We start from the raw sequence: 23,797 nt of genomic DNA, 5'->3' as shown, positions 1-23,797 counted from the left end.
CCGAGAGGAGAATGGAGGAAAAGGGATCGCGGCGTGGCCATTCCCCCTGGGGGATGATCTCTCGCTTTCTGTCTCTCTGTCTCTCTCTGTCTTTCTGGCGAGCACATGCACCTTATAGCAAAAACCTCTCCAAAAAATAAATAAATAAATAAACTTGAATCTTAAGATAAAATCAGTTCCATGAGGCTAGATCCTTGTTTCTGGTTTGCTCCCTGACATGACAAGCACATAGAAGGTGTCCAATTAATGTGACTGGATGTCTGAAAAGGTGACACGCAGTTGTACACTGTCCAGTGCTTTCACAGCATGACCATCACAGTTCTTTAATGGGCTATGTCTTCACTTGCTGGCATCTTCTCCACTAGCTTTGATGCTAACTCAGTAATTCTGCTACAAGCAGACTTCCTACATTAACTTCTCCTAGGTATTAAAAAGTTATCTTGGGACCAATACATGGCATAATGGTTACATCACTAGACTCCTACGGTTTGAGTTCCAGACCTGGTGGCTTAAAACATGCCAGGTGTGTGTGTGTGTGTGTGTGTGTGTGTGTGTGCATACCCAAAGCCCTGAGAGGAGAATGAAGGAGAAAGGACTATGGCATGGACATCCCCCCTGGGGGGGTGATTTCTTGTTTTCTGTCTCTCCCGTGAACACAGACAGGAACCCTATAGCAAAAATCTCTCTGAAAAAAAAAATGTCATCTCTTCCTTGCGTATAGGTGATAAGGAGAATACATTGCAACTGAAATTTCTTACACGTTTCAGCAGACAAGGAATTCTGTGTGTGTGTGCACATGAGTGCTGGCAAAGCATATGACAGATTGTGGGGTAATACCTGATAAATTAGCTCTCAAGGTGAGTATAAAATGCCTGTAACAACTTATGGTAATACTATATCCCTATAGGAATTCTTTTAAGGAGAGTTAAAAATGCCTTACGGGTTTTACTTAATTAATCTTCATAGTAATCCTGGGAGTTAGGGCAAGCAGGTATTATGATTAGTTCCATTTCACAGGATAGAAGGCAAAGAAAAAATGGCTCAATCAAAACTTTACTGTGGGTTCCAACAAAACACCAGACAGGGCCGGCGAGGTAGTACAGTGTGTAAGGCTGTCGGATCCCACATGGCTGACTGCCTGAACGGAGTCCCAGACTGGTGACCTGAAAAATATGTGCACGCACAAGTGTATGCAATCCCAAGGGGAGAATGGAGAAGGGATGTGGCCATCCCCCCTGTGTAGGGGAGTTGCTTTCTTAGTTTCTCTCTCTCCCACTCTCCTTCTCCCTGTCTATCTCTGGACAGCGCATACACTCTATAGTAAATTTTATAAAAAGAAAAAGAACCAGGTATTTTGAAATTATAGACTCCAAGCCTAAGGTACTTCCCATACATTTGAAAGTTTGGCTTCAAACAATCATTCTAAATAGAAATTGACGCCTTCAAAGCTTTATCAGGTATGATTACTCTGCCTAACCTCTTATTTTCCGTTTTCCACCAGCTACTCTTCCTTCTATTCTAGCCAAGATGATTTTCTATTGCTTACTTAGACCCAATACTGCACTTCATTCTTTCTAAGATAAATTCAAGCTGTTCTACACATTGTATTTTAAACAGTTACCCCTCCTACATATCTCTGAATTCTATTTGTATCACTTACACAACTTTATTTTTTTTTCTTTTTTTGGAAAGGTTTTTGCTATAGGGTGCATGCGCTCGCCAGACAGAGACAGACAGAGAAACAGAAAGTGAGAAATCACCCCCCCCCAGAGGGGATGGCCACACTGCAATCCCTTCTCCTCCATTCTCCTCTCGGGATCTTGGGCACACACGCACATGCGCCAGGCTTGAGTCTAAGTCACCGGGTCCAGGACTCGAACCACGGTCGACTACATGGGAGTTCAGCAACATAGCCATTACGCTATCTGCTGGTCCCCACAACTTTATTTTTAAAATTTAATTTAACTTTACATTTTTATTAAACTAAGCAATAACTAAAAGATTTTTAGTCGTGGAGATTACTTTTATAATTCTAGATCAAATAGTTACACTTCACTGTATTTTCATCTTAGGAAACTCCCTGACAAGAAACCTTAGTATTTAACTTTCTAACTGCCTTCTTTTTGGTTCTCTCCAGAGTTTGATGTGAATATTATCACTTTAATTTATTTTGCTTTTTATTTCTGATTCTTTTAAAATTAAAAAAAGGGAATATATTCGCTTAAACCTATGGGTACTTTATTGAACAGACTGACTCTCACCTCCTCTTCAGCTCCCTGCTAACCTATTTTTGTCTGGCTCTTATATTTTATTAATTAAACTTCATTTGATTTCTGACTGAAATAAGTTGCTATAATCTCATATTCATTGGAAATACTCTTATTTCCTTTACTATTATAAGGCTATTTCCATTAAACTTCTGTGCTTATATTTTATAGGGTCTCACAGATCATTTTGAGTTAGGAACCATTACTTTATGCCTATCTTCCTCAAAATACTGATTTGTTTCTTTAATCAATAAAGACTGTTAAAAATATATCCCAAATAGTTTATGAATTTCAATATATCCTGGGTATAAAGAAAATAGACGAGTGATTATTTTCATGAAAAAAATAAACCAAAAACAAACTGTGTATCAAACTGAACCTTTTTTAAAAATTTTTTGAGATATTTTTGCTATAGGGTGCATGTATTCACCAGAGAGACAGAAAGACAGAAAGTAAGAAAACACTCCCATGGGTGATGGCCGTGCCACAATCCCTTCTCCTCCAGTTTCCTCTTGGGATTTTGGGCATGCAAGCACACGTACTCAGCATGAGGTTTAAGCTGCCAGGTCTGGGACTCGAACTATGGTAGATTACGTGGGAGTCCAGTGACGTAACCATTATGCCACGTGCTGGTCCCCAAACTCAACCTTTTTATTCATCAGACACAGTTATCACAATTGAAATTACAGAGCCATATTCTGGTCAGTAATAGCAACAAATAAAAATATGAACTAATAATGCTAAACTATTATGGTGGATTAATTTTTTTTTAAAAATCCAATATTTAATTTGTTGACTTTAAAAGTTAAAAATAATGCTAAGAGATGTCATGAGCAAAACAGCACCATAATCTAATCTGTTAGGAAAGATGCTCTCACAATGCATTCCTGGAATTCATATGAATGAAACTGTGCTGAAGGATCAAGTGCTCATTTTTATTCCAATGTTCACCTTTGGAACACGCCTGGGTTACCTACATCCAAGTAAGAGTTGGTCTGATTTACCATGAGGTACCAACCATGCATTACAAAGTGAGGGGCTAGATGGCAGCACTGCAGTAAAGGCTGACCCACATGGGAAGATCCTATTTCACATCTGGACACCTCCCTGAGCGTGCTGGGTAGGCATGTGCCCACGATCCAGGGTCGGCTGAATTGGGTGTAGATTGTGGTGTCAAGAACCTGTGATGGGGAACTCTCTCTCTTACATGTGAACTAAATAAGTACACTTAAAAAAAGTTAAAAAGTAAAATGATGCCTGACAATGCCATTGTGTCAAGAAGTAAAAAAAAAAAAAAAGAAAAGAAAAGTTGAAAAAATGAGCATGTAAAGAAACCAAGTGACACCTATTTTTTTTTTTTTTTAAGCTAAAGATGACCGCATTGCGAATAACCACAGGTACACCAACTGATATATATTTTTGCTGCAGGGAAGTGAATAGGATCAAAATAATAAAGTAAAATTGAATATATAATCCTGGTGGGGACACATCCTAAGAAATGCATGGTCAGGGCATTTCACTGCTATGCACGTGTGACAGGGTGCACTTACACAAACCGGGATAGTATAAAGTAGTATACAACTAGCCTATATGTTATCATGTGCTGCTCTTGGCTAGTACAACCTTGTACAGCACGTCCACACACTAAATACTGTGGGCAATTGTATCACCAAGGTAATTATTTATTTATCTAAACATAGGGAAGGTAAAGTGCAAATATAGGTTATAGAAGATTATATATATATGTGTGTGTATATATATATATATATATATATATATATATATATATATATATATATCCTCATAGGATTTATAAACAGAACTGGAAGGGGTGGAAGTTGCTAAGTTGCTTTGGGTGAATGCATATGAAAGCTCATACCAACATCACTATATATTATTATAGACATCATAAACACTGCAAACTTAGGCTATACTAGTTTTATGAAATAATATTTTTCTTTCTTCAACAATAAATTTACCTGGGGCCAGCAGGTACCGAGCTAGTTAAGGCACCAGACTCCAACATGGCCAACTACGGTTCAAGCCCTGGACCTAGTGGCTTGAAAATCATACCCGGTACATGTGGGTGCATTCCCAAAGTCCCAGGAGAAGAATGGAGAAGGGACTGCTGCATGCCCAACTCTCCTCAGGGTAGACTTCTCACTTTCTCCTGTCTTTCTCTGTCTCTCTTTGACAAGCACACACATCCTATGGCAAAAATCTTTAAAAAATCACATCTACAAATGTTTAGCAAAAGTGGTCCAATAACTAAACCATGAAACCAAGATTATGAAGACCCAGATCTTTTTATATCTCTATTTTAAAGAACAAAACATCTGGAATGCCATGTTTAGTGATTTTTCAAAACAAAGTTTGGAATTTTTTAGGTACTAGAGAGAGAAACAATTTCATATTTTTTACTATCGTCTTTCCACTAGCGAGTTGAAATGAGACTATTGTAAGAGCAGAGGTTGTTTTGAATAGAATTAATGAATTATAGGATCCAATCTGCACATCCATGACACAATCATGCAAAAGCTAATTATCTGTACATTGCATTTCTCACTCCGAGGTTCACAAAACCTCAAGATCTGCAAGTGACTTATTTTGTGTTCTTTGGGCTTATTCAGCCTACTTCTGTTACCCTCGACACACAAGAAGCACAGACATCTTAATGAGAAAAATTATACGTAAAGTTCGTTCATGAGCTGTAAATGGTGAAACTGCAGGACTAACAACGTGAGCAGAATATAAACGTCTGTATTCTTAAGCCCCAGAAAGAGCAAAGGAAAGGGATAAGGGACTGACTTACCTCCGGTGTGCCAAGAGCATGTTCTCCAGCTAATAGTAGCATGCTCAGGCCTCCCATTTGAGTAGGATCTAAAAAAGTAAAAAACGAATCATCAATTTTTAAGCATGAAGTACATATAATCCACACAAAGTCAAAAAGAATACTGATAAAGACTAGTAATCAGAAATCCAGCAGAGCCACATAAAACTTTTTATAAAAAAATTTTAAGACTATAAAACAGGGGCCAGCAGGTGGCATAGTGGTTAAGGTGCTGGACTACCACATGGCTGACCATGGGTCAAATCCCAGACCTGGGGGAACCAGCAGTTAGCGTAATGGCTATGTCGCTGGACTCCCACGTAGTTGACCGCGGTTCGCGTCCCGGACCCGGTGGCTTAAAACTCACGCCGGGCACGTGTGCGTGCGTGCCCAAGATCCCGAGAAGAGAATGGAGGAGAAGGGATTGCGGCGTGACCATCCCCTCTGGGGGGTGATTTCTCGCTTTCTGTCTCTATGTCTCTGTCTGTCTGTCTGGCGAGCACACGCGCCCTATAGCAAAAACCTCTCAAAAAAAAAAAAAAAAAAATCCCAGACCTGGCAGCTTACTTTCTCTTTCTCTCTTTCTTTCTCTGATGAATGCATGTGCCCTATAGTGAATTTTAAAATAATAATGACACACAAAAAAAAAACCCTATAAAATAATGAACTGGCATGTATGTGCTTAATGTTCATATTGTTGAGCTTTTAAAATGCCACTGTTGCTGGGACCAACAGATGGCATAATGGTTACATCGCTGGACTCCCACATCGTCGACCACAGTTCAAGTTCTGGACCTGGTGGCTTGAACCTCATGCCAGGCATATTAGCATGCATGCCCAACATCCTGAGAGGAGAACAGAGAAGGGATTGGGGCATGGGCATCCCCACTGAAGGGTGATTTCTCACTTTCTGTCTCTGTCTATTCTGCGAGCACACATGCCCTATAGTAAAAATCTCTCAAAAAGAACTAGGCTATTAAATAAATAGAGAACAGAGAGAAATCTTCCAAATGTGCCTGAAAAATCTAGTGAGTGTAGGGGCCAGCAGGGAGTGTAGTGGTTTAGGCACTAGACTCCCACATGGCGGACCATGGTTCAAATCCTGGCAGCTAGCTTTCTCGTCCCTGCACCCCCCGCCATTGCTCTGTGTTCAATTGAAAAAATAATAATGATGATGAATAAAATTACATAATTCTTTTTTAAAAAAATCTAGTGAGCTTGTTAAAATAATCTTTCCTAAACACTTTCGAAATAAGTTCAAATTAACTGATAATCTTTTGACATTTTAAATCTGAGGGGGAGGGGATAGTGAGGCTCTTGCTCAGAATAACTTCCAGATTTAAAATGAATACATTTTATGTTACTGTAGGTCTTTGTTTTCTTTCTTTCAATAATCAACAAAAATGGAAGGACAAAATAAAAATCATAAAGTGGTAGCTCTAGGATAAAGGTGATAGCAAAACAAGAAAATATTACAGACAGTAAGAAATGTATATTAAGCTTGTCTTAAGTAAATTAAAATTCAGAACTACAAGGAAAAAACATATGTGGAAATGCTTAGCTTATGCATACCATGTCCTCAATCAATGTGTGTTTAATTTTAGGATTCTCTCTATATTTGAAAATGAGAATCCATCATAATATTGCTCAAAGATATTCAGTTGCTTCTTTTTCTTTGGTTAAAGTTATGCTATTAAGTACAATTTTGTATGCAACCTCTCTTAGTAACTCATGAATCAATTACAGTCATACCTTATACACAAACTGTCTTTAAAAATTGCAAAAAAGGGGACCAGCAGGTGGTGCGGTGGTTAAGGTGCCGGATCCACACAGCCAACTACACAGATCGAGTTCCGGATGCAGCAGCTTGAAAGTCCTTCTGGGCACATAGGTGTGTCTGCCCAAAATCCTGAGAGGAGAGTGAAGGAGAAGGGACTGTGGCACAGTCATCCCCTCTGGGGAATGATTTCTCACTTTCCCTCTTTTCTTTCTCTGTCTCCCTGGCAAGCACATTGGCCCTATAGCAAAAGCCAAAAACAAAAACAAAACAAAACAAAAAACAGAAAGGTTCCTTTAGAGGCAGTTTTTTTAAAAAATAGCTTATTAGAAGGGGAAAAAAATGTCACCAGATTATCGAGTGATCAAGAAATAGCTCAATGTGAGAAGGCAGCCACATAGGAAGACATATATAGAATACATAGGCAAACACTAGCTGATTTGATGAAACAAAGCTCTTTCAGACTCCAACTTTAAATGGTAGGTTTAAGAACTACTATGACTATTAAAATAGACATTTTTATGTATTTACAAATAAAAATGGGAGGGGGGGGTAAATTTTAAAAAAGTAAAAGTTTAGTTGGCTCTTCAAGAGTGAAGTACTTTTGCAGCTGTTATCCTAGAGGTGAGGAGGATTGTGATAGCTTGCTAATAAAAATGTGATAGATCCAATTACAAAGTATAACAGGAATATGATTAAATGATAATTTAAATTATATAGCAATGTGGCTTTGCTAGAGGTTTGCTACATAATGGCCAAGAAATCACTATGCTTTGTATTAGTTTAAAGTGCCCTTTCTCTTGGCTAACAAGCCTTCTTTTGAATTACATTCTATACAGCTTTCTATTCAAATCATACAGTTAACAACTTCAGGGTTATTTAAAATTGCAAAATATCATGTGACGAGAACTACTGGTCATACAAAACAAAACAAAAAAGATTCCATGTTGAAGAAAACAATCTGATCTTCAAAAGCTTTCTAGTATCCCCTAGATTCAGACAGCTAAGGACTAAGTTCCCCCAGCCCAAGGGCGATTTTTGCTATAGGAGGACAGATAGAGAGAGGCAGAGAGAGAGCAAGCAAGAAATCACCCCCGTGGGGATGGCCACATCGCAATCCCTTCTCCTCCAGTCTCCCCTTGGTATTTTGTGCATGCACACACATGCACCCAGTGTGTGTTTGAAGTTGCCAGGTCCGGAACTTGAACTGTGGTCAACCTGTGGGAGTCCAGCGATGTAACCATTATGCCATCTGCTGGTACCCTAAGCACTAGGTTTTAAGTAAAGGCAAGTTAACATACTTTTATCTTGTTGAAAAGGGATACAACAAGAAATATCAGACCAATTTTATTCACTACATACAGGCTGGATTTCCAACATATACCTTAGCCATTATACAATGATAAAGAAGGTGTTTTCCTACTTTTCTATACTTAGCTTTAAAGAACACTGTTTTTAAAAGTTGACTTATCAATATTTTGGTTGAAATCTAAGATACACTTTCAATTTGTAAATAAAAGGAGATTAAGATCAAAAACAGTATTGTTCTAAAAAGATAACTTTCACAGCTTTCTGTAGTTTACCTATAATTATTATTTGGTTTATGATGAGCAGTTTTATATAATTATTGGCTCTTTACTTAATTCCTTTGATTTAGCATCCATTGTTTCTGTTTGAATTGAGAACAGAAACAATGGATGCTAAATCAAAGGAATTAAGTAAAGAGCCAATAATTTATATCTTTTTTTCAGTCCCAATAACAAAATGTTTTAGAAAATGCTCAGTTGATCTCTGGGAAGTTCAGAGAGCTAACTAGCAAGAATATCTAGTAATGAATAAGTTGAAGCTATTAACTGTACAAAGTGACAACTAAAACAAGGACAGATCTCTGTTTTGATTTTTTCTGGGGCATGCAGAAACGTCATTTGGAGAGCCCATCTAGACATACTACAAACATCAACGTAACTATCACCTGAATACTTTATTTCTGCAGAACGTTACCAATATGTTAGACTTTATTTATAGAGAACACCACCACATCTAATATATATATATATATATTTATTTTTATTTATTTTTTTTTTTTAAGAGAAACTTTTGCTACAGGGCACATGTGCTCACTGAATACACACAGACAGGGAGAGAAAGTGAGAAATCACCTCTGGGAAGACAGCCATGCTGCAATCCCTCCTTCTCTATTTTGTACTTGGGATTTTGGGCCTGTATACACACGCGCCTGGCATGAGTTTCAAGCTGCCAGGTCTGGGATGTGAACCGCAGTCGGCCATGCAGAAGTCCAGCGCCTTAACTACTATAGCAGCTGCTGACCCTTTCATCTATTTTTATTTTTTTTCAAAAGTGTGTTAGGCTGGCAGGAGTGGCACAGCAGTACTGTACATCTTGTGATGCTGGACCCATTTGGGAAGTCGATTTGTGTCCAGCAGTCTCCCTCTACATGCTAAGAATGTACACATGTGCTTCTACTCTGGGCTGGGTAGGCCTGGGATGGACTGTGGGGAGAAAACCCTGTGGGGGATACATGTCTTCTCCCCCGCCCCATCATTAAATAAATAAACAAAGCAAAATTAACTGAAATTTAATGTGATTTTGAAAGTTCATCACCATATTGTTCAACATCCTTTCTCAACCTTTCCATATTGCAAATGGTTTAGGACTTGATTTTGAGAGACACTGGCTTGTAATACTGGAATAGGAACCCTATTGCTCCATACCAACTGCACTGCTCCCATTCTGTCCAATCTCCCAAGTCCATCCTAGTCAATTCTTTTGATTGCTACATTACACTAGCCAGGGAAGACAGGGCTATTTGCAAACTGAATATAAATACTTTATTTCATGGTCAGGAGAGCTTTAGCATTCCTTGCCACCCAAAAAGTATTTATTATTAAAGGTCTTATAACAAATGGGGCCATCTGGAATTTTAAATTGGCCTGAACCACACAAGAATGAGAGGGGGAGGAGAGGAGGATGGGAATTCTCTTTAAAACACAGCTGTCAGATCCATCTCAGATTTGTGGAGTTGTTCGGATTCTTGCCCTCAATGTTTCAGATGCTCAATGACTACCTGAGTGTCATTTTTTAAGTATCCACAATAACTAGGGTGTTACTGAGCTAGCTTAACAGTGTGTATGTGTAAATGATTTGATGGTATTATAAAATTCCCTGAACTCCACATTGTAGTCTGCTTTTCTATATTGTTACCTTCAGGAATTCACACATATTTATAATGACTCTATCACTTGGTCTATATCTTCTTTCTTTAATTATATGTATTTCATTTATATGTATTATGTTCAAATGCTTTAAAGATATGCTATACATAAGAGGTCTTCAAAAAACTCATGGAAAATGCACACTATGAAAAAATTACGCACAGATTTTTGAACTTTTTTTTTTACAATATAAACTCATACTTTAGTTCAATTTATCCATAATTTTTATGAAGTCTCCTCACATCTACATATGCTACACCATGTCGTTGGAAAAGACATGACGTATTTTCTCATAGAAAAAAATACGTCATGACTTTTTTGACAACACAATATTTGCCACTGCATTACAGTGATTATAAATTTTGCTTCTCACCCTCCCTATCACGTATCATTTGCTGAATTACTACAGTGGGTGAAATGTGACGCTCTGAGAAGCAATCCCACATGGGAAGGTTCCCAGTTCAAATCTGGATATCTTACTAAAAATTCTGGACACACATCTGCCCATGACTCAGAGCTGGCTGGAGGGGAAAGGGAGATCATGGCGTCAGTATCCTGTTGGGGGTGCTGAGTCTGCCTGTCTCTTTCTCTTGAAAGAAATAAAGGAAGTGAAAACAAAACAAAACATACTGCCTACATGTGTTGCCCTGTCCTTAAAGAACAGGTAGAAAGAGCGTTTAAACTCACCAGCCATTCCAAAGTTAAGCTGAGGCATTTCTTCAGTCTTTGCTTTCTTGGGACTTGGTAAGTCTCTTGAAGAATCAGAAGGAAAGGCCCAAAGTTTCTTTCGTGGATTGACCGTGTGTGTTGGGGATTTCACAGGCTTGTTTGTGGTTGGACACCATTTGTAGCCAGGATTTGCTTTCATAAATGCATCTTTATACTATAAATAAAAGAACAGATAGAAGATTTTAATTAACATATAGATTGAAGAAGTTCTAATAGCCCTCACCAATTCTCTCATTTAAACAATGAGTAAGAAAAACAATTTCGGTGAACCTGTGGCTTTCCTCAGAGAAGAATGACGATCTCAGCACAGGGCTCTAGAGACGAGACATGGAGCATCCACCAGGAAGTCCGTTAGTGGAGTGACGGTACAGACGTTACACGTTTCAAATCTTTTAATCCTTCTACTCTTTGCTTTTAATTTTTTTAGTACCTAAAATGCTGTCTGACTGTGATGAGTAGAGGAAATGATGTGAAATAGAGAGAGCTGAAGGCTCTGGAGAGAGAAAAAGCAGGATTCAAACCCTATCATTGCCACTAAAAGCAAGGGTGACCCAGGACAGGGAACAGAACCTTTCTGGGTCTCAACCTTAGATTCCATAATCTGAGAATACTACCACAAATGCCTAGGGCTGCTGTAAACAGCCGTGCAAAGTACAACAGCTACTGCAAAGTAGGCTTCAGGTACATATTACAAAGTGTGAGTCAATACCAGGGTCAGCCATCAGATCTGCCCACTGCTTAATTTGATTTAAAAAATAAAATTTGTGCTTTGGGGTATTAATAAGGGGAATACAGGACAATTTAATAAAGTATTCTATTATGAGATATAGGACTTCAAGATCAAGAGTGGGATGAGGAAAATAAGATAGGCCACTAGACGAGTAACTTTTCAGTTATTTCAAGACGCTGGGCCATGAAGATCAAAGAATAATGTATACGGAGTCTAAGGACCTAAGTTCAAAAAGCATTTCTGTTTTAGTCAACTGTGAGCATTAAGCAAACTGTTTAATCTTCCCCAGCCTCAATTATTCCACCTATAAAGTATAACCGTACCTGCCACTGTCCCAAAGTTTTGTAACGAGCACACACGACTGAATCCATGAACAAGCTCTGAGAGCTTTGGTACGTGAGGTTACAATTAATCCATTACAAACATCATGTTTTTCTTGGAGGTTTCAATCTTCACCAATAACATCTTTCTTGCTCCTTCACTTTTCTGTGATTTTTCTATGACCCTTTCTCTCAATCTGATACCTCTTTCTTCTTTTGTGACAATAACATTAAACGTATTTATTACTATTCATTACTTATTGCCAAAAATCATGCTATCTCCTTTTCTCCTGATAAGATATAAATCTGCCTATTTTATATATAAGGGAGGTCAGTATAAAAAAACTGTAAGGCATTGTTGGTGGGAATGTAAATTAATAGAGTCATTAGGAAAGGTTCCTCCAAAAACAAAATATAAAACTTCCATATGACCCATTGACCCTACCACTAGCATATATCCAAAGGAAAGGAAATCAGTATACTGTAAATATATCTGCAACCCAATGTTTATTGCAGCACTATTCACAACAGCTAAGCTATGGAATCAAACTAAGTATCTATGAACAAATACATGCACACACACACACACACACACACACGTACACATACACAATGGAATACTATGCAGTTGCTGGAAAGAATGAGTTCCTGCCATTTGAGGTTACATGGGTAAGCCTGGGAAACATTACGTTACAGGAAATAAGCCAGGCACAGAAAGGAAACTACTGCACATTCTCTCTCGTACGTGGAAATGGACAAAGATGGCCTCACAGTAGAGTAGAAGAGGGATGAGGGTCATGGGAGATGTTAATAGAAAGAAAATTACAGATACATAAGAGGACAAATTTTCAGTGCTATAAAGTAGGGTGACTATAGTTAACAATTTACTGTGCATCTCAGAATAATTAAAAAAAGAGGATTTTGAATGTTTCCAGCACGAAGTAATGACACATGGCTGAGACGATGGATATACTGATTACCCTGATTTAGTTGTTATACATTGTATTCTTGTACTGAAAAATCACGTTGTATCCTCCAAATATGTGCTTGATTACATGTCAACTTAAAAACTCTTAATCCAATACATTCTCTTTGTTTACTTTACAAAATAAATACATAAATATGGATTCTGATTCTAACGTGATGCATTTGTATTTAAAAGATTATATACATATGTATCTATAATCAGAGGGCACTTATAGGACATCAACACCAATTTATGGATTTTCTGAAATGTTTTTATACACATCCAGGTAAATTGTGTCAGTAGAATTTCACAAAGACAGGAGTAAAAAGCAAAACCCACAACAACAAAAAACCTGTAAGAAACAGTTTCACTTGTCTCATCAAAATAATTAAAATGAGACACGAGGCCAGAGACAAGCCAGCATTGACTATCACATTAACAATGTATTTGGCAGTACCCGATGTGATAGAAGAGGTAACACGACCAAGTGCATCCAGGTGCACGGGGGATTTACATATTAGGCTGAGGCAGACAAACAGCCTTGCGTGCTGTCTGGAGGTGGAAAGTGACGAACGGCAGGGTGAGGTAAAAATGGCAGTAGCAGACACATGCATCATTGTTGTGTCCCAGTAAAAGGCACATAGGCTGGGTTTGTCAGATGAACAGTCACTTGGACAAAGGTCACCATTCTATAAAGTGACTGAAAAACTTTCAAACAAATTGATTAACACATTTGTCACGACAAATAAAATACTCCCTCTCTTTCTTGTAGTTTCACTTTTTTAAGAAGAAAGACACAGCTGTGAAAAAGGCTAGACAGATGTCCCCAGCACTCAATTTTGTTTCTCAAGTGTCCCCTTCCCTTCTCCTCTGGCTGACATCTGCTGGTTAAGTGCTTTCCCAGTAAGACAGTACATCCTTTGCTAAGAATCATATAGTTATCTGCTCCAGTGAAAATCAGTTAAGTGTAATGGAAATGACAATACTGTCATTAATGAATTATTGTCAGCATCAACTATTTTTAAGCCCTGATGATACGCCCACTAATTTATGAGAGGGAGCTGGCACCGAGAACACCATGAAGCAGTGACAATCACTGCAGCACAATCATTTCTCTTCCTCTTGCGTATATTCCACCCCAGCCCCATCTGAAATGCTCTAAGAGCACTGACTAGATGACAGACTTGTTAGACTCTAGAGATAGAAAAGAGCATGAAGTAGACAATCTCTCTGCCTTCCTGGGGCCTATACTCTACAACTCATCACACAAACACTATTTTTACACGTGGGCCATAAGATTTCCTCTACCTCATGCATGAACATGGTTTTGCGGTGGGTCTGAAAAGGGAGGAACTATCTATGAGTGGAATAATGAGGCAAGAGAAAGGTCTGGAATACACAGGGTTTTATGTAAAATGGTAACTGAGAACTATGAGGGTGAATACTCTTTAACTGTATTACAACAGTAACCTTGTGGATTCTTAAACTCGATATAAATGTTCAATACCACGACAATATTCGCTCGCTCGATCAAGTATACATTCAACAGAAGGTTAAGAACATGGGAGAGAGAGAACAGCATAACACATAGGTACTGCCCTCAAGGAGTTCAAAGCTTAGGTGGAGATGCCATAAATTCATATAAAACCACAAGTCAACACAAGCAGTGTGAGCATCGAGTGAAGGCAGAGGCAGGAAAAGCCTCAGGGTATGAGGATGTCTCTCTGTCCTTGGATCTTGGCACCTCATCAATCACTTACTCTGATTCAGCTATAAGAGAAAATGGAAAGGCTTAATCATTTGTTGTAATGAGGTTATTATAAGACGGATTACAAAGAAGGCTGGGAAGGGAAAAATAAACGAAGACTTTGTATATAGTCTAAAGCAAATAGCTGAGTGAAACTATTAGCATGCAGATCAACAATGGGGGCAAAGTCGACCATTACAGGACGGAAAGGGCCCAAGATACAGACCCATAAATCTAGATACCCAAGGCCAGTATGCTCTTTGCTGCAGGTCAACAGTAAGATGCTCAAGGACATGAAACAGGTTCTAAGAGTTTAATGAAAAATTCCTATAAATAGCTAAGCTCTTTCTAAAATACTGACTTTCAAAATTATCTCATTAAAATAAAGATTCTTCATTTCTTTCTTCAAATTTCCAATGAATCAGATAATCTAAGCGAACCCAACTCCACAGACCCAGTTCCTGACTTACATGAGAAACTCAATAAATAAATGTTATCTCCCTTCCCTCAAACCCAAACACCATCATGTGTCGTTAGTTATTCAGTATTGGCATTAAATACATACCCTTTGTGATAATATTTTGCATACTTCACATGTGACAATGGTATTGTTATGTAACAGAAGACAATACATTATGATGTCAATTTTTTAAACATGGGGTCTCAACATTACTTCATTTATAAAAATAAACATTTCACCCAAAAAGCCCCCAAATATTAATGAAAGATCTAATTACTAACTATTCTTAAATTGTTCTATTTTAATTCTATTCTTAAATTGTTCATATATTTTAATTAATATGTATTTCTAGCTAATAGATGTAGATTTGTTTCTAGATTTTCTCAACAGAGTGAAAGAAAAAGACAATCCTAACAAGATCCAGTAATAAAGACCCTGAGAATGTTTGTATAAATAGACAGATGACTCTGGTGCAAATACAGTCATGAGCCATTTAACCACGGGTATGTGTTCAGAGAAACGTCTTTGTGTTAAACAACATAGAACGTACTTACAAAACCTGGACAGTATAGCCTGCCTATACACCAGGCTATGTGGACTAGGTTATTGCTCCTGGCTACAAACCTCTACGCATTACTGTACTGTAGACTGTAGACAACTATACTACACTGGCATTTGTTTTCTCCTTATGCACTTCCTTCCTTTTATTTTTTATTTATTCAAAAAATGTTTTTAACATTTCCTTTCTATCATTGTACATCTCTATAGCTCACATTGTGGTTTTCCAAAGCATGTATAATAGTACATGCCAATCAAATCAAGGCTTTTAAATTGACATATAATAGTTGTCCATCGTCAAAGGCCATAGTTTTTCCAATAGATGTATAAAATGTGCAATGATCAGATCAGGGCAATGAACATACCCACTATATCAAACGTTGATCATTACTTTGTGTTTTGAGTATTTGAAGTCCTTTTTTAGCTTTATTGAAATATACAAACTGAACAGTCATCAACCACAAAAATAATTATTCTAGTGTGCAAAGGTCCTTTAGAAATCATTCCACTTATCTGCCTGCACTCGTGTATCTATTCAGCGTTCTATTTCCCTAACCTCTCTGCCCCCTCTCCAGTTTCTAGTATCTCCTGTTTTACTCTCCATTTCTATGCAATCGAGTCTTTTGGCTTCCACAAACGAGGTGAGTGTGATTTGTCTTTCAACGCCTAGTTTATTTCACATAACATGATTTCCTCCAGGTTCATCTAGGTTGCCGCAAATAATAGGAGTTCTTCCTTTTATATGGCTGAATAGTATTTCACTGTGTACACCATATTTTCTTTATCCACTCAACAGTTGTTGGAACTTAGATTCCATATTTTAGCTATTTTGAATTAGTAAACAAGAGAGTAAAGAAATCTCTTCTTTACTGATTTCCTTTCCTTTGGGTATATATCCAGGAGTGGGATGACTGTCCAAATACCAATGACATTCTCCACAGAAATGGAAAAAAAACAATAAACCATCATATGGAATTACAAAGACTCCAAATAGCCAAGGCAATCCTTTACTATACTTATTTTTTTTTTTTTTTGGAGAAGTTTTTGCTATAGGGCGTATGTGCTCGCCAGACAGACAGAGAAAGACAGAGAGACAGAAAGCAAGAAATCATCCCCCAGGGGGGATGGCCACACCACAATCCCTTCTCCTCCATTCTCCTCTCGGAATCTTGGGCACGCATGCACACACACCCGGCGTGAGTTTTAAGCCACCGGGTCTGGGACGTGAACCACGGTCGACTATGTGGGAGTCCAGCAACATAACCATTACGCTAACTGCTGGTCTCTCCTTTGATATATTTTTATACAACTGACAAGGTAGTAGGTTTTTCTATACCAGCAACATCACAAATCAGAAGTAGTGCTTCATGCTGGACGTTAGCAAAGCTATACTGTCACAAGGCAATCATGGGACCACTGTGCATATACGGTCTATTGTAGAATGAGAATGATAGGTGACTGGAGAAATCAGATGAAGATCCTTTACTATACTTATTTTTTTTTTTTTTGGAGAAGTTTTTGCTATAGGGCGTATGTGCTCGCCAGACAGACAGAGAAAGACAGAGAGACAGAAAGCAAGAAATCATCCCCCAGGGGGGATGGCCACACCACAATCCCTTCTCCTCCATTCTCCTCTCGGAATCTTGGGCACGCATGCACACACACCCGGCGTGAGTTTTAAGCCACCGGGTCTGGGACGTGAACCACGGTCGACTATGTGGGAGTCCAGCAACATAACCATTACGCTAACTGCTGGTCTCTCCTTTGATATATTTTTATACAACTGACAAGGTAGTAGGTTTTTCTATACCAGCAACATCACAAATCAGAAGTAGTGCTTCATGCTGGACGTTAGCAAAGCTATACTGTCACAAGGCAATCATGGGACCACTGTGCATATACGGTCTATTGTAGAATGAAACACTGTTATGTGGCATGTAACTGTATATGAGCATAAAATACAATCTGCCAGAATTGTGAAGGAGAGATTACACACAAAGCTACCTGATTTTTTTAAAAAGATATAATGTGTGTTTCATAACATATACTCAGTAGGGAGCTACAAGAACCCCTATCATAATATATTAGGCAGAAATCATGTTACATATCAGTGTAAGAGGAGAGGGAAATACTTGAGAAGTGACACTAACCTATACTTTCTTAGTGTGAGGACATTTACTTCACAAATATTTAAAAATGAGCACTACAATAATACAACTCAGCGCACTATCTGTTCTGAATTATTCTTGCTACCAGTTTATAATAGGAGCAGAACTAATTAGACTGCTTCCCATGAAAGAACAGTGCATTAAGTTTACGATCTTGACTGAGCAAAAATATTTTCCATTATACCTGCAAAAACTTCCTAGTAAAGCCACTCCAGTAGAAATTATACACTTGGATTGGTTCTGTAGAGTAGCAGTGATGCAATGTTCATGAGAAGTCAGGTCTCACAAGATACTAGCCAATGCCTGGTCAGCCTGAGACACACCGGGCACAGGATCTGAAGGGTTAGTGGATCGGAAAAAGAGGACTGTGGTCTGACCAGACCCTGTGGAGGGGGTTGTGTCTCTCTCTTACATGCATGCATACACACTCTATCATAAATAAAAAACGAACACATTTTTTAATATTTAGAAATTACACAGTTGAAAAAATAACTCATATGATTATGGAATTGTTTGGTTGTTCTATTGTGCAAAAGGAATAAGAGAAAAACTGAAATAAAGAAAGTTAGCTATAGATATTACTGCTTAAATCGGCTGCGAATGTGAGGATTATTAAGGTAATAGTAATGCATTTTAACATATAGGAGAAGTTGTTTTGATTTTGTCTGATTTTGCCAGAGTGCACGTGTACTTGCCGGACACAGAGACAGATGGAGTAGGGAGTGGGAAAGCACTCACCCTCCATGGAGGATGGTCATGCCATACTCGCTACTGTTTCTCCCTCTTTGTCTGCACACATATTCAGTGTATTTCTCAAACTATTGAGTCTGGGACTCAAACCACACAGTTGGCCACGTGAGAGCCAGTCAGCTTAACCACCATGCCCCTGGCTGGCTCTAAAAAAAAGTTTTTTTAAGGTATAATTTTACTCCTTAATTTGGGTAATTAGGAAAAAGGGTCAGTTAAAACAGTTTGCATTAATTTTTAAAAATCAGATTTAAGGATGTCTTGCAAAATGTAATTTTGTTACTTTTTAAAAAGGACATAGAAATCTGGTCTAGAAAATATTCTTTAGCAAAGGTCCTTTCTGAAAAAGTACTAAAAGATAAGAAAAATATGTAATTCACATTAACTAACTTGAACTGTAAAAGGCTTACATTAAAAAAAAAAAAAATGTTCACTGGGGCCAGCAGATGGCAGAGCAGTTACATAGCTACACTCCCACATGGCCAACTGTGGTTTCAGTCCTGGAACTGGTGGCTTAAAAATCACTCTGGGAGCATGTGGCATGTGTGCCCATGATTGCAGGAGGAGAGGGGATTGTGGCATGGCCATCCCCCTCCCGAGGGGGTGATTTCTCACTTTCTCTCTCACTGTCTGTCCTCTCCCCTTCCCCACCTAGCACACAAGCCCTAAGGCAAAACCCCTTAAAAATAAAACAACAAAAAATGTTTACTTAGATTTAAAATTTTCCTTAAATACATACATAAACAAAAAACAAGAAATGGAAAATTATTCATTGACGATAACATGTATGTTTGTATGTTTAAGCCACTCTACAGTGTATTCTGACTGGAAAATCGCATTTTGTATGCAGTGGTGATGTCCAGTGAAAATATGTAAAATAAATTAAAAAAAAAAAAATATTCCAAAATAATCTAGGCAAAGAAAAAAAAAAATTCTTAAATACCTTAAGCTTTCTACTTACAAAATAGTTTAAATCATGAATTTATAAATATTTCAAAAAATGCAGAAGTCAAGTTTTATTCACATTCCTTTGACTAATACAAATTCCAAAGTAATTGGGACTTATTATAGTAACAAAGTATTTGAGTATCAATCTAAAAATTAACTTTTACTCACATTTCTTTGACTAATACAAATTTCAAAGTAATTGTGACTTATTACTCTTACACAGTATTTGAGTATCAGTCTAAAAATTAACTTCTGAGGGCCAGCAGGTAGCGTAGTGGTTAAGGCACTGGACTCCCACACAGTCAGCCGTGGTTCGAGTCCCAGACCCAGTGGCTTGAAAAATCACACCAAAATCCCCAAATCTCAACAGGAGAATGAAAGAGAAGGGACTGCTATGTGGTCTTCCCCCCACCCACCACTTTCCCTCTCTCTTTCACCTTATGTCTCTCCATAGTAAGCGTATGCACCATATGACAAGAACCAAAAAATAAAATTAAAAAAAAAATCTGAACCCAAATACCAAGATGAATTTTCGAAGGCTAAGTTTAAATTCTCAATTTATCACTCAGTAGCTAGGGGATCTTTTTGAAGTCTTTATAATTTTACTTGGTTTGAATATTTCAATACTCATGTTTAAAAATTAGCAAGTGGATTAATATTTCTAAATCAAATAGTTCACGTAACTGAACATCTATCTTGTTAGAGGCTATTAATCACATTAGACAGTATCTGCCAAGTGGGACAAATGATTTATTTAATCTGGGGTTATCTCAGTTAAATGTTTGGAGAACTCTGAACATAAAGAAGCAGCATTCGAACATTTACTATCATTTCAAAAATAAATAACTGAGTATTTTAAAAATCCTGGTATCTACAACATGAGAATGACAAGGTCACAGAAACAAGAAATAGTGTGAAATACAGAGCCTAAATTTTTGGATTTACTACCCATGTCTTCCAATGGTAGAGCCTCTGATCAAGCTATTGGATCATTAGAAAAGTCGTGATGCATTTTTACATAGAAAAACAGATTGGGCCAGCAGGTGGCATAGTGGTAAAGGTGCTGGTCTCCTACATGGTCGGCCACAATTCGAGTCCTGAATCCAGTAGCTTAAAACTCACTCTGGGTGTGTGTGCATTCATGCCCAAAATCACAAGAGGGGTATGGAGAAGATACTGCAGTGTGGCCATTGCCCCTGGGAGGTGATTTCTCACTTTCTGTCTCTCTCTCTTTCCAGCAAGCACAAGAGCCCTATAGCAAAAAATCACTTCCTGTTTAAAAAAAAGAAGGAAGAAAGAAAAAGAAAAACATAAGAAAAAATATGTCATGACATTTCCAATGACCCAATATAAAAAAGCCCACATAAAGTGATAAGTCACCTGATTAGAGGTAGCTGGAAGAGATATGACAAAAAGAGAAATGTTAACTGATAATCAAGGGTAGAAAAACTAATGGAAAACCAAAAGGAAGACATTTGAAAGACATTTAAAAGAACAAAATAGTTAAGAATTGTGTACTATACAAATAAAAATTTAAATGCAACTCTTTTATTCAAAAAGTCTCACTAAATCACAGATTATAAAATAATTCCTATTGGTAAATAATGAGTAGAAGTTTAAATAGTCAAAAACTGATCTGAATACATTCAGGAAGGACACAAACAAAATTTTAAATAAAGTATCCAGAATAAATACATACAATTTTATACAGATTTTCGTTATAGGGTGCATACTATAGGATCAGAGAGACAAAGAGAAAGTGAGAACTCAGCCCCCAGGGAAGACAGCCATGCCACACCTCTTTTCTTCCATTCTCCTATCAGCATTTTGGGCATGAATGCACAAGCACCCAGCATGAGTTTCAAGCAACTGGGTCTGGGACTCAAACCACAGTCGACCATGTAGGATTCTAGTGCTTTTAAGCGCTATGCTACCTGCTGGACTAAAATACATAAAACTTAAAAATGAAGCTTTTTCCAGCCCATTTTGTAGCCCCGCAGTTAACGAGGCCAGATCCCACATGGATGACTATGTTTTGAATCTTGGCCTCGGTCTGCGGAATGCCCCGGGCATTTTATCTGTATGCCTCAATCCCAATGGGATACAAAAATGGGGGAGAAGTGATTGTGGTGTGAACTTGTCCCTTTCCAGGTTGCCTTTTCCCTCTCTCTGGTGAGGCACATGCTTTCAGACAATGAAAACAAAACAAAACAAAAGTTGAGCTAACTGGAATTGTAGTGGTTAAAGAAGCTGGATTCTAGGGAACCAGCAGTTAGCGTAATGGCTATGTCGCTGGACTCCCATGTAGTTGACGGTGGTTTGAGTCCCAGACCCAGTGGCTTAAACTTACGTAAGGTGCGTGTGCATGCGTGCCCAAGATCCCAAGAAGAGAATGGAGGAGAAGGGATTGTGGCATGGCCATCCCCTCTGGGGGGTGATTTCTCGCTTTCTGTCTCTGTCTCTCTCTGTCTGTCTGGCGAGCGCACACACCCTATAGCAAAAACCTCTCCAAAAAAAAAAAGCAATGGGGATAGGGTTGGGGGGGGCCTGAAAACAGAGACCATATTTATCATTGATCTTGTATCACTAACAGCTCCACAAAACCTGGTACTCTGAAGTCACTTAATACGGATTTGTTGATTGAACTGACATTTCAAATTAAGGCTGCAATAGTAGCACAAGAAGCACCAGAACAATTACATACAATTTAATGCAATTTTGGAACTACTCAGTAAATAAGCTGAAATAAATAAGAATCACTTATGACTAGAGAAATTGCAGTAGAAACGAGGCAGCATTTCCTAAGAACTATATAAGGCAAGTCACAACATGGAACATCCAGTTATGGTCTCAACTTTTATTAGTAGATCGCAGGAGGCCACCTTCACAGATTTCATTATAGCACCACAATGGCAAATATTGTGAACCTAATTAAGTAATTAGCAAGGGATTTCCTGTATGAAAATAATACTTCCTCCTTTTAGAGTGGCCACCTATTGGGTTTGTAAATTAGCAGTATTTAAAAAAAGGCAAACAATATACTAGGGGCAGGCTGCTTGCTATCCAAAAACAGCAATCCAAAAACAAACTTTAGTGTTTAATTATAGGAAGCTTATGCAGTTGCCGCTGAGGTTTTAGATAACTGTTTATTTTACCATATAGGCATTAACTATAAAAAGGTTTAAGGTTTTTTAATGGTAAAGTTTTAGTGTTAATTACTGTTATGCTGTGGAAATCTATTGGAACATTTGAAACCGTATAGGTCACTGCAATTGATCTTAAATTTTCCAGAAGCCATACACAGTTAAAATTCCATCTTTAACAATAGTCAATTCCTGAAGTCTCATGTGATCATTAATTACATACAACTTTGCTAATCATTTACTATGGATTCAAATTTCCCTAAACATTTCATAGGAAATTTTTATGGTATATGTTAGGTGATTAATTGACTCAATAAAACCATAGCAATTGGAAGTGTTATTTTTCTAAACTCTGTATTTTATCCTCGGAAGGTTTATTTTTTTCACAAAACTTAACCAGTTTGGGTGGTAGGGGTTTTCATGAATCAAGAAGTTTGTATTACAAATTACAACACTGAAAAAATAATGTTGGAGTTGTTCGAGTGTAACCACGAAGGCATCGCTTTACTTATCCTTTACTAAATTCTTTCACAATACCTTTAAATGTACAAAGATCTCACACGAATTCCAGATTAATTTAGAAAGAGTATACACTTTTGAAGAAGTTTACTAACTGCTATCACTCTGGAATTGATTACAGTCCCAGCTCTCTGAAGAGACTTCCTTCATGGAAATTGTTCTCACTAACTACTGCCTCTCCGATGTTTACATTCATACACACATCACAGTACATCCTGTCCCACTATCGTTCATTCATTTATTGGTTTTAAATATTCATGCTGGACTACCTACAGCACAGAACAAATTAAAGCCTTACTCTTGATAATTGTGTTCATTACAAAATCTAAACATGTTAGAGCTGGAAGGGTTGGACATGTTTTGTCCAAACTTTCTCATTCTAATAAAATTTAAAAACCAAAGAAAGAATGTGAGCCTCCTCTTTCCCATGATACAACTACATTAGCCTAAGATACTCATCATTATTACCATGAGCATTCGCTGACAGCAGAAGCCGAATTCTTGAAGAACTTCAAAGAAAAAAAAAAAAAAAATCACTAATAATAATGTTAAAGAACATGGAAAAGTCTCTTACTCCTGACTCCTGCTTGGTTTCTGTAAAGAAACTGCGACCTCATTTAGATAAGGCTGCTTTTTTAGTGGGTTGCCAGGTTA

At 37.8% G+C, this 23,797-nt stretch overlaps 1 protein-coding gene across 5 annotated transcripts in view; it reads right to left on the bottom strand.

The window, feature by feature from the left end:
- Positions 1-23,797, bottom strand: part of BBX (BBX high mobility group box domain containing) — a 319,247-nt gene that overhangs the window by 78,643 nt on the left and 216,807 nt on the right. For all 5 annotated transcript variants that reach the window (XM_014585118.2, XM_006170761.3, XM_006170762.3 and 2 more), the window contains 2 exons: positions 10,795-10,990; positions 5,080-5,147 (listed from right to left, as the gene is read on the bottom strand). In XM_014585118.2, the coding sequence (XP_014440604.1) occupies positions 5,080-5,147; positions 10,795-10,990 (264 nt within the window). The remainder of the gene's footprint in view (positions 1-5,079; positions 5,148-10,794; positions 10,991-23,797) is intronic.

This window comes from Tupaia chinensis, unplaced genomic scaffold (genome assembly GCF_000334495.1).
Source record: "Tupaia chinensis unplaced genomic scaffold, TupChi_1.0 Scaffold148904_1, whole genome shotgun sequence".
Lineage (NCBI taxonomy): Eukaryota > Metazoa > Chordata > Mammalia > Scandentia > Tupaiidae > Tupaia > Tupaia belangeri.
Note: the sequence above shows the minus strand (reverse complement) of the source record. Positions and strands in the feature narration are given on the sequence as shown.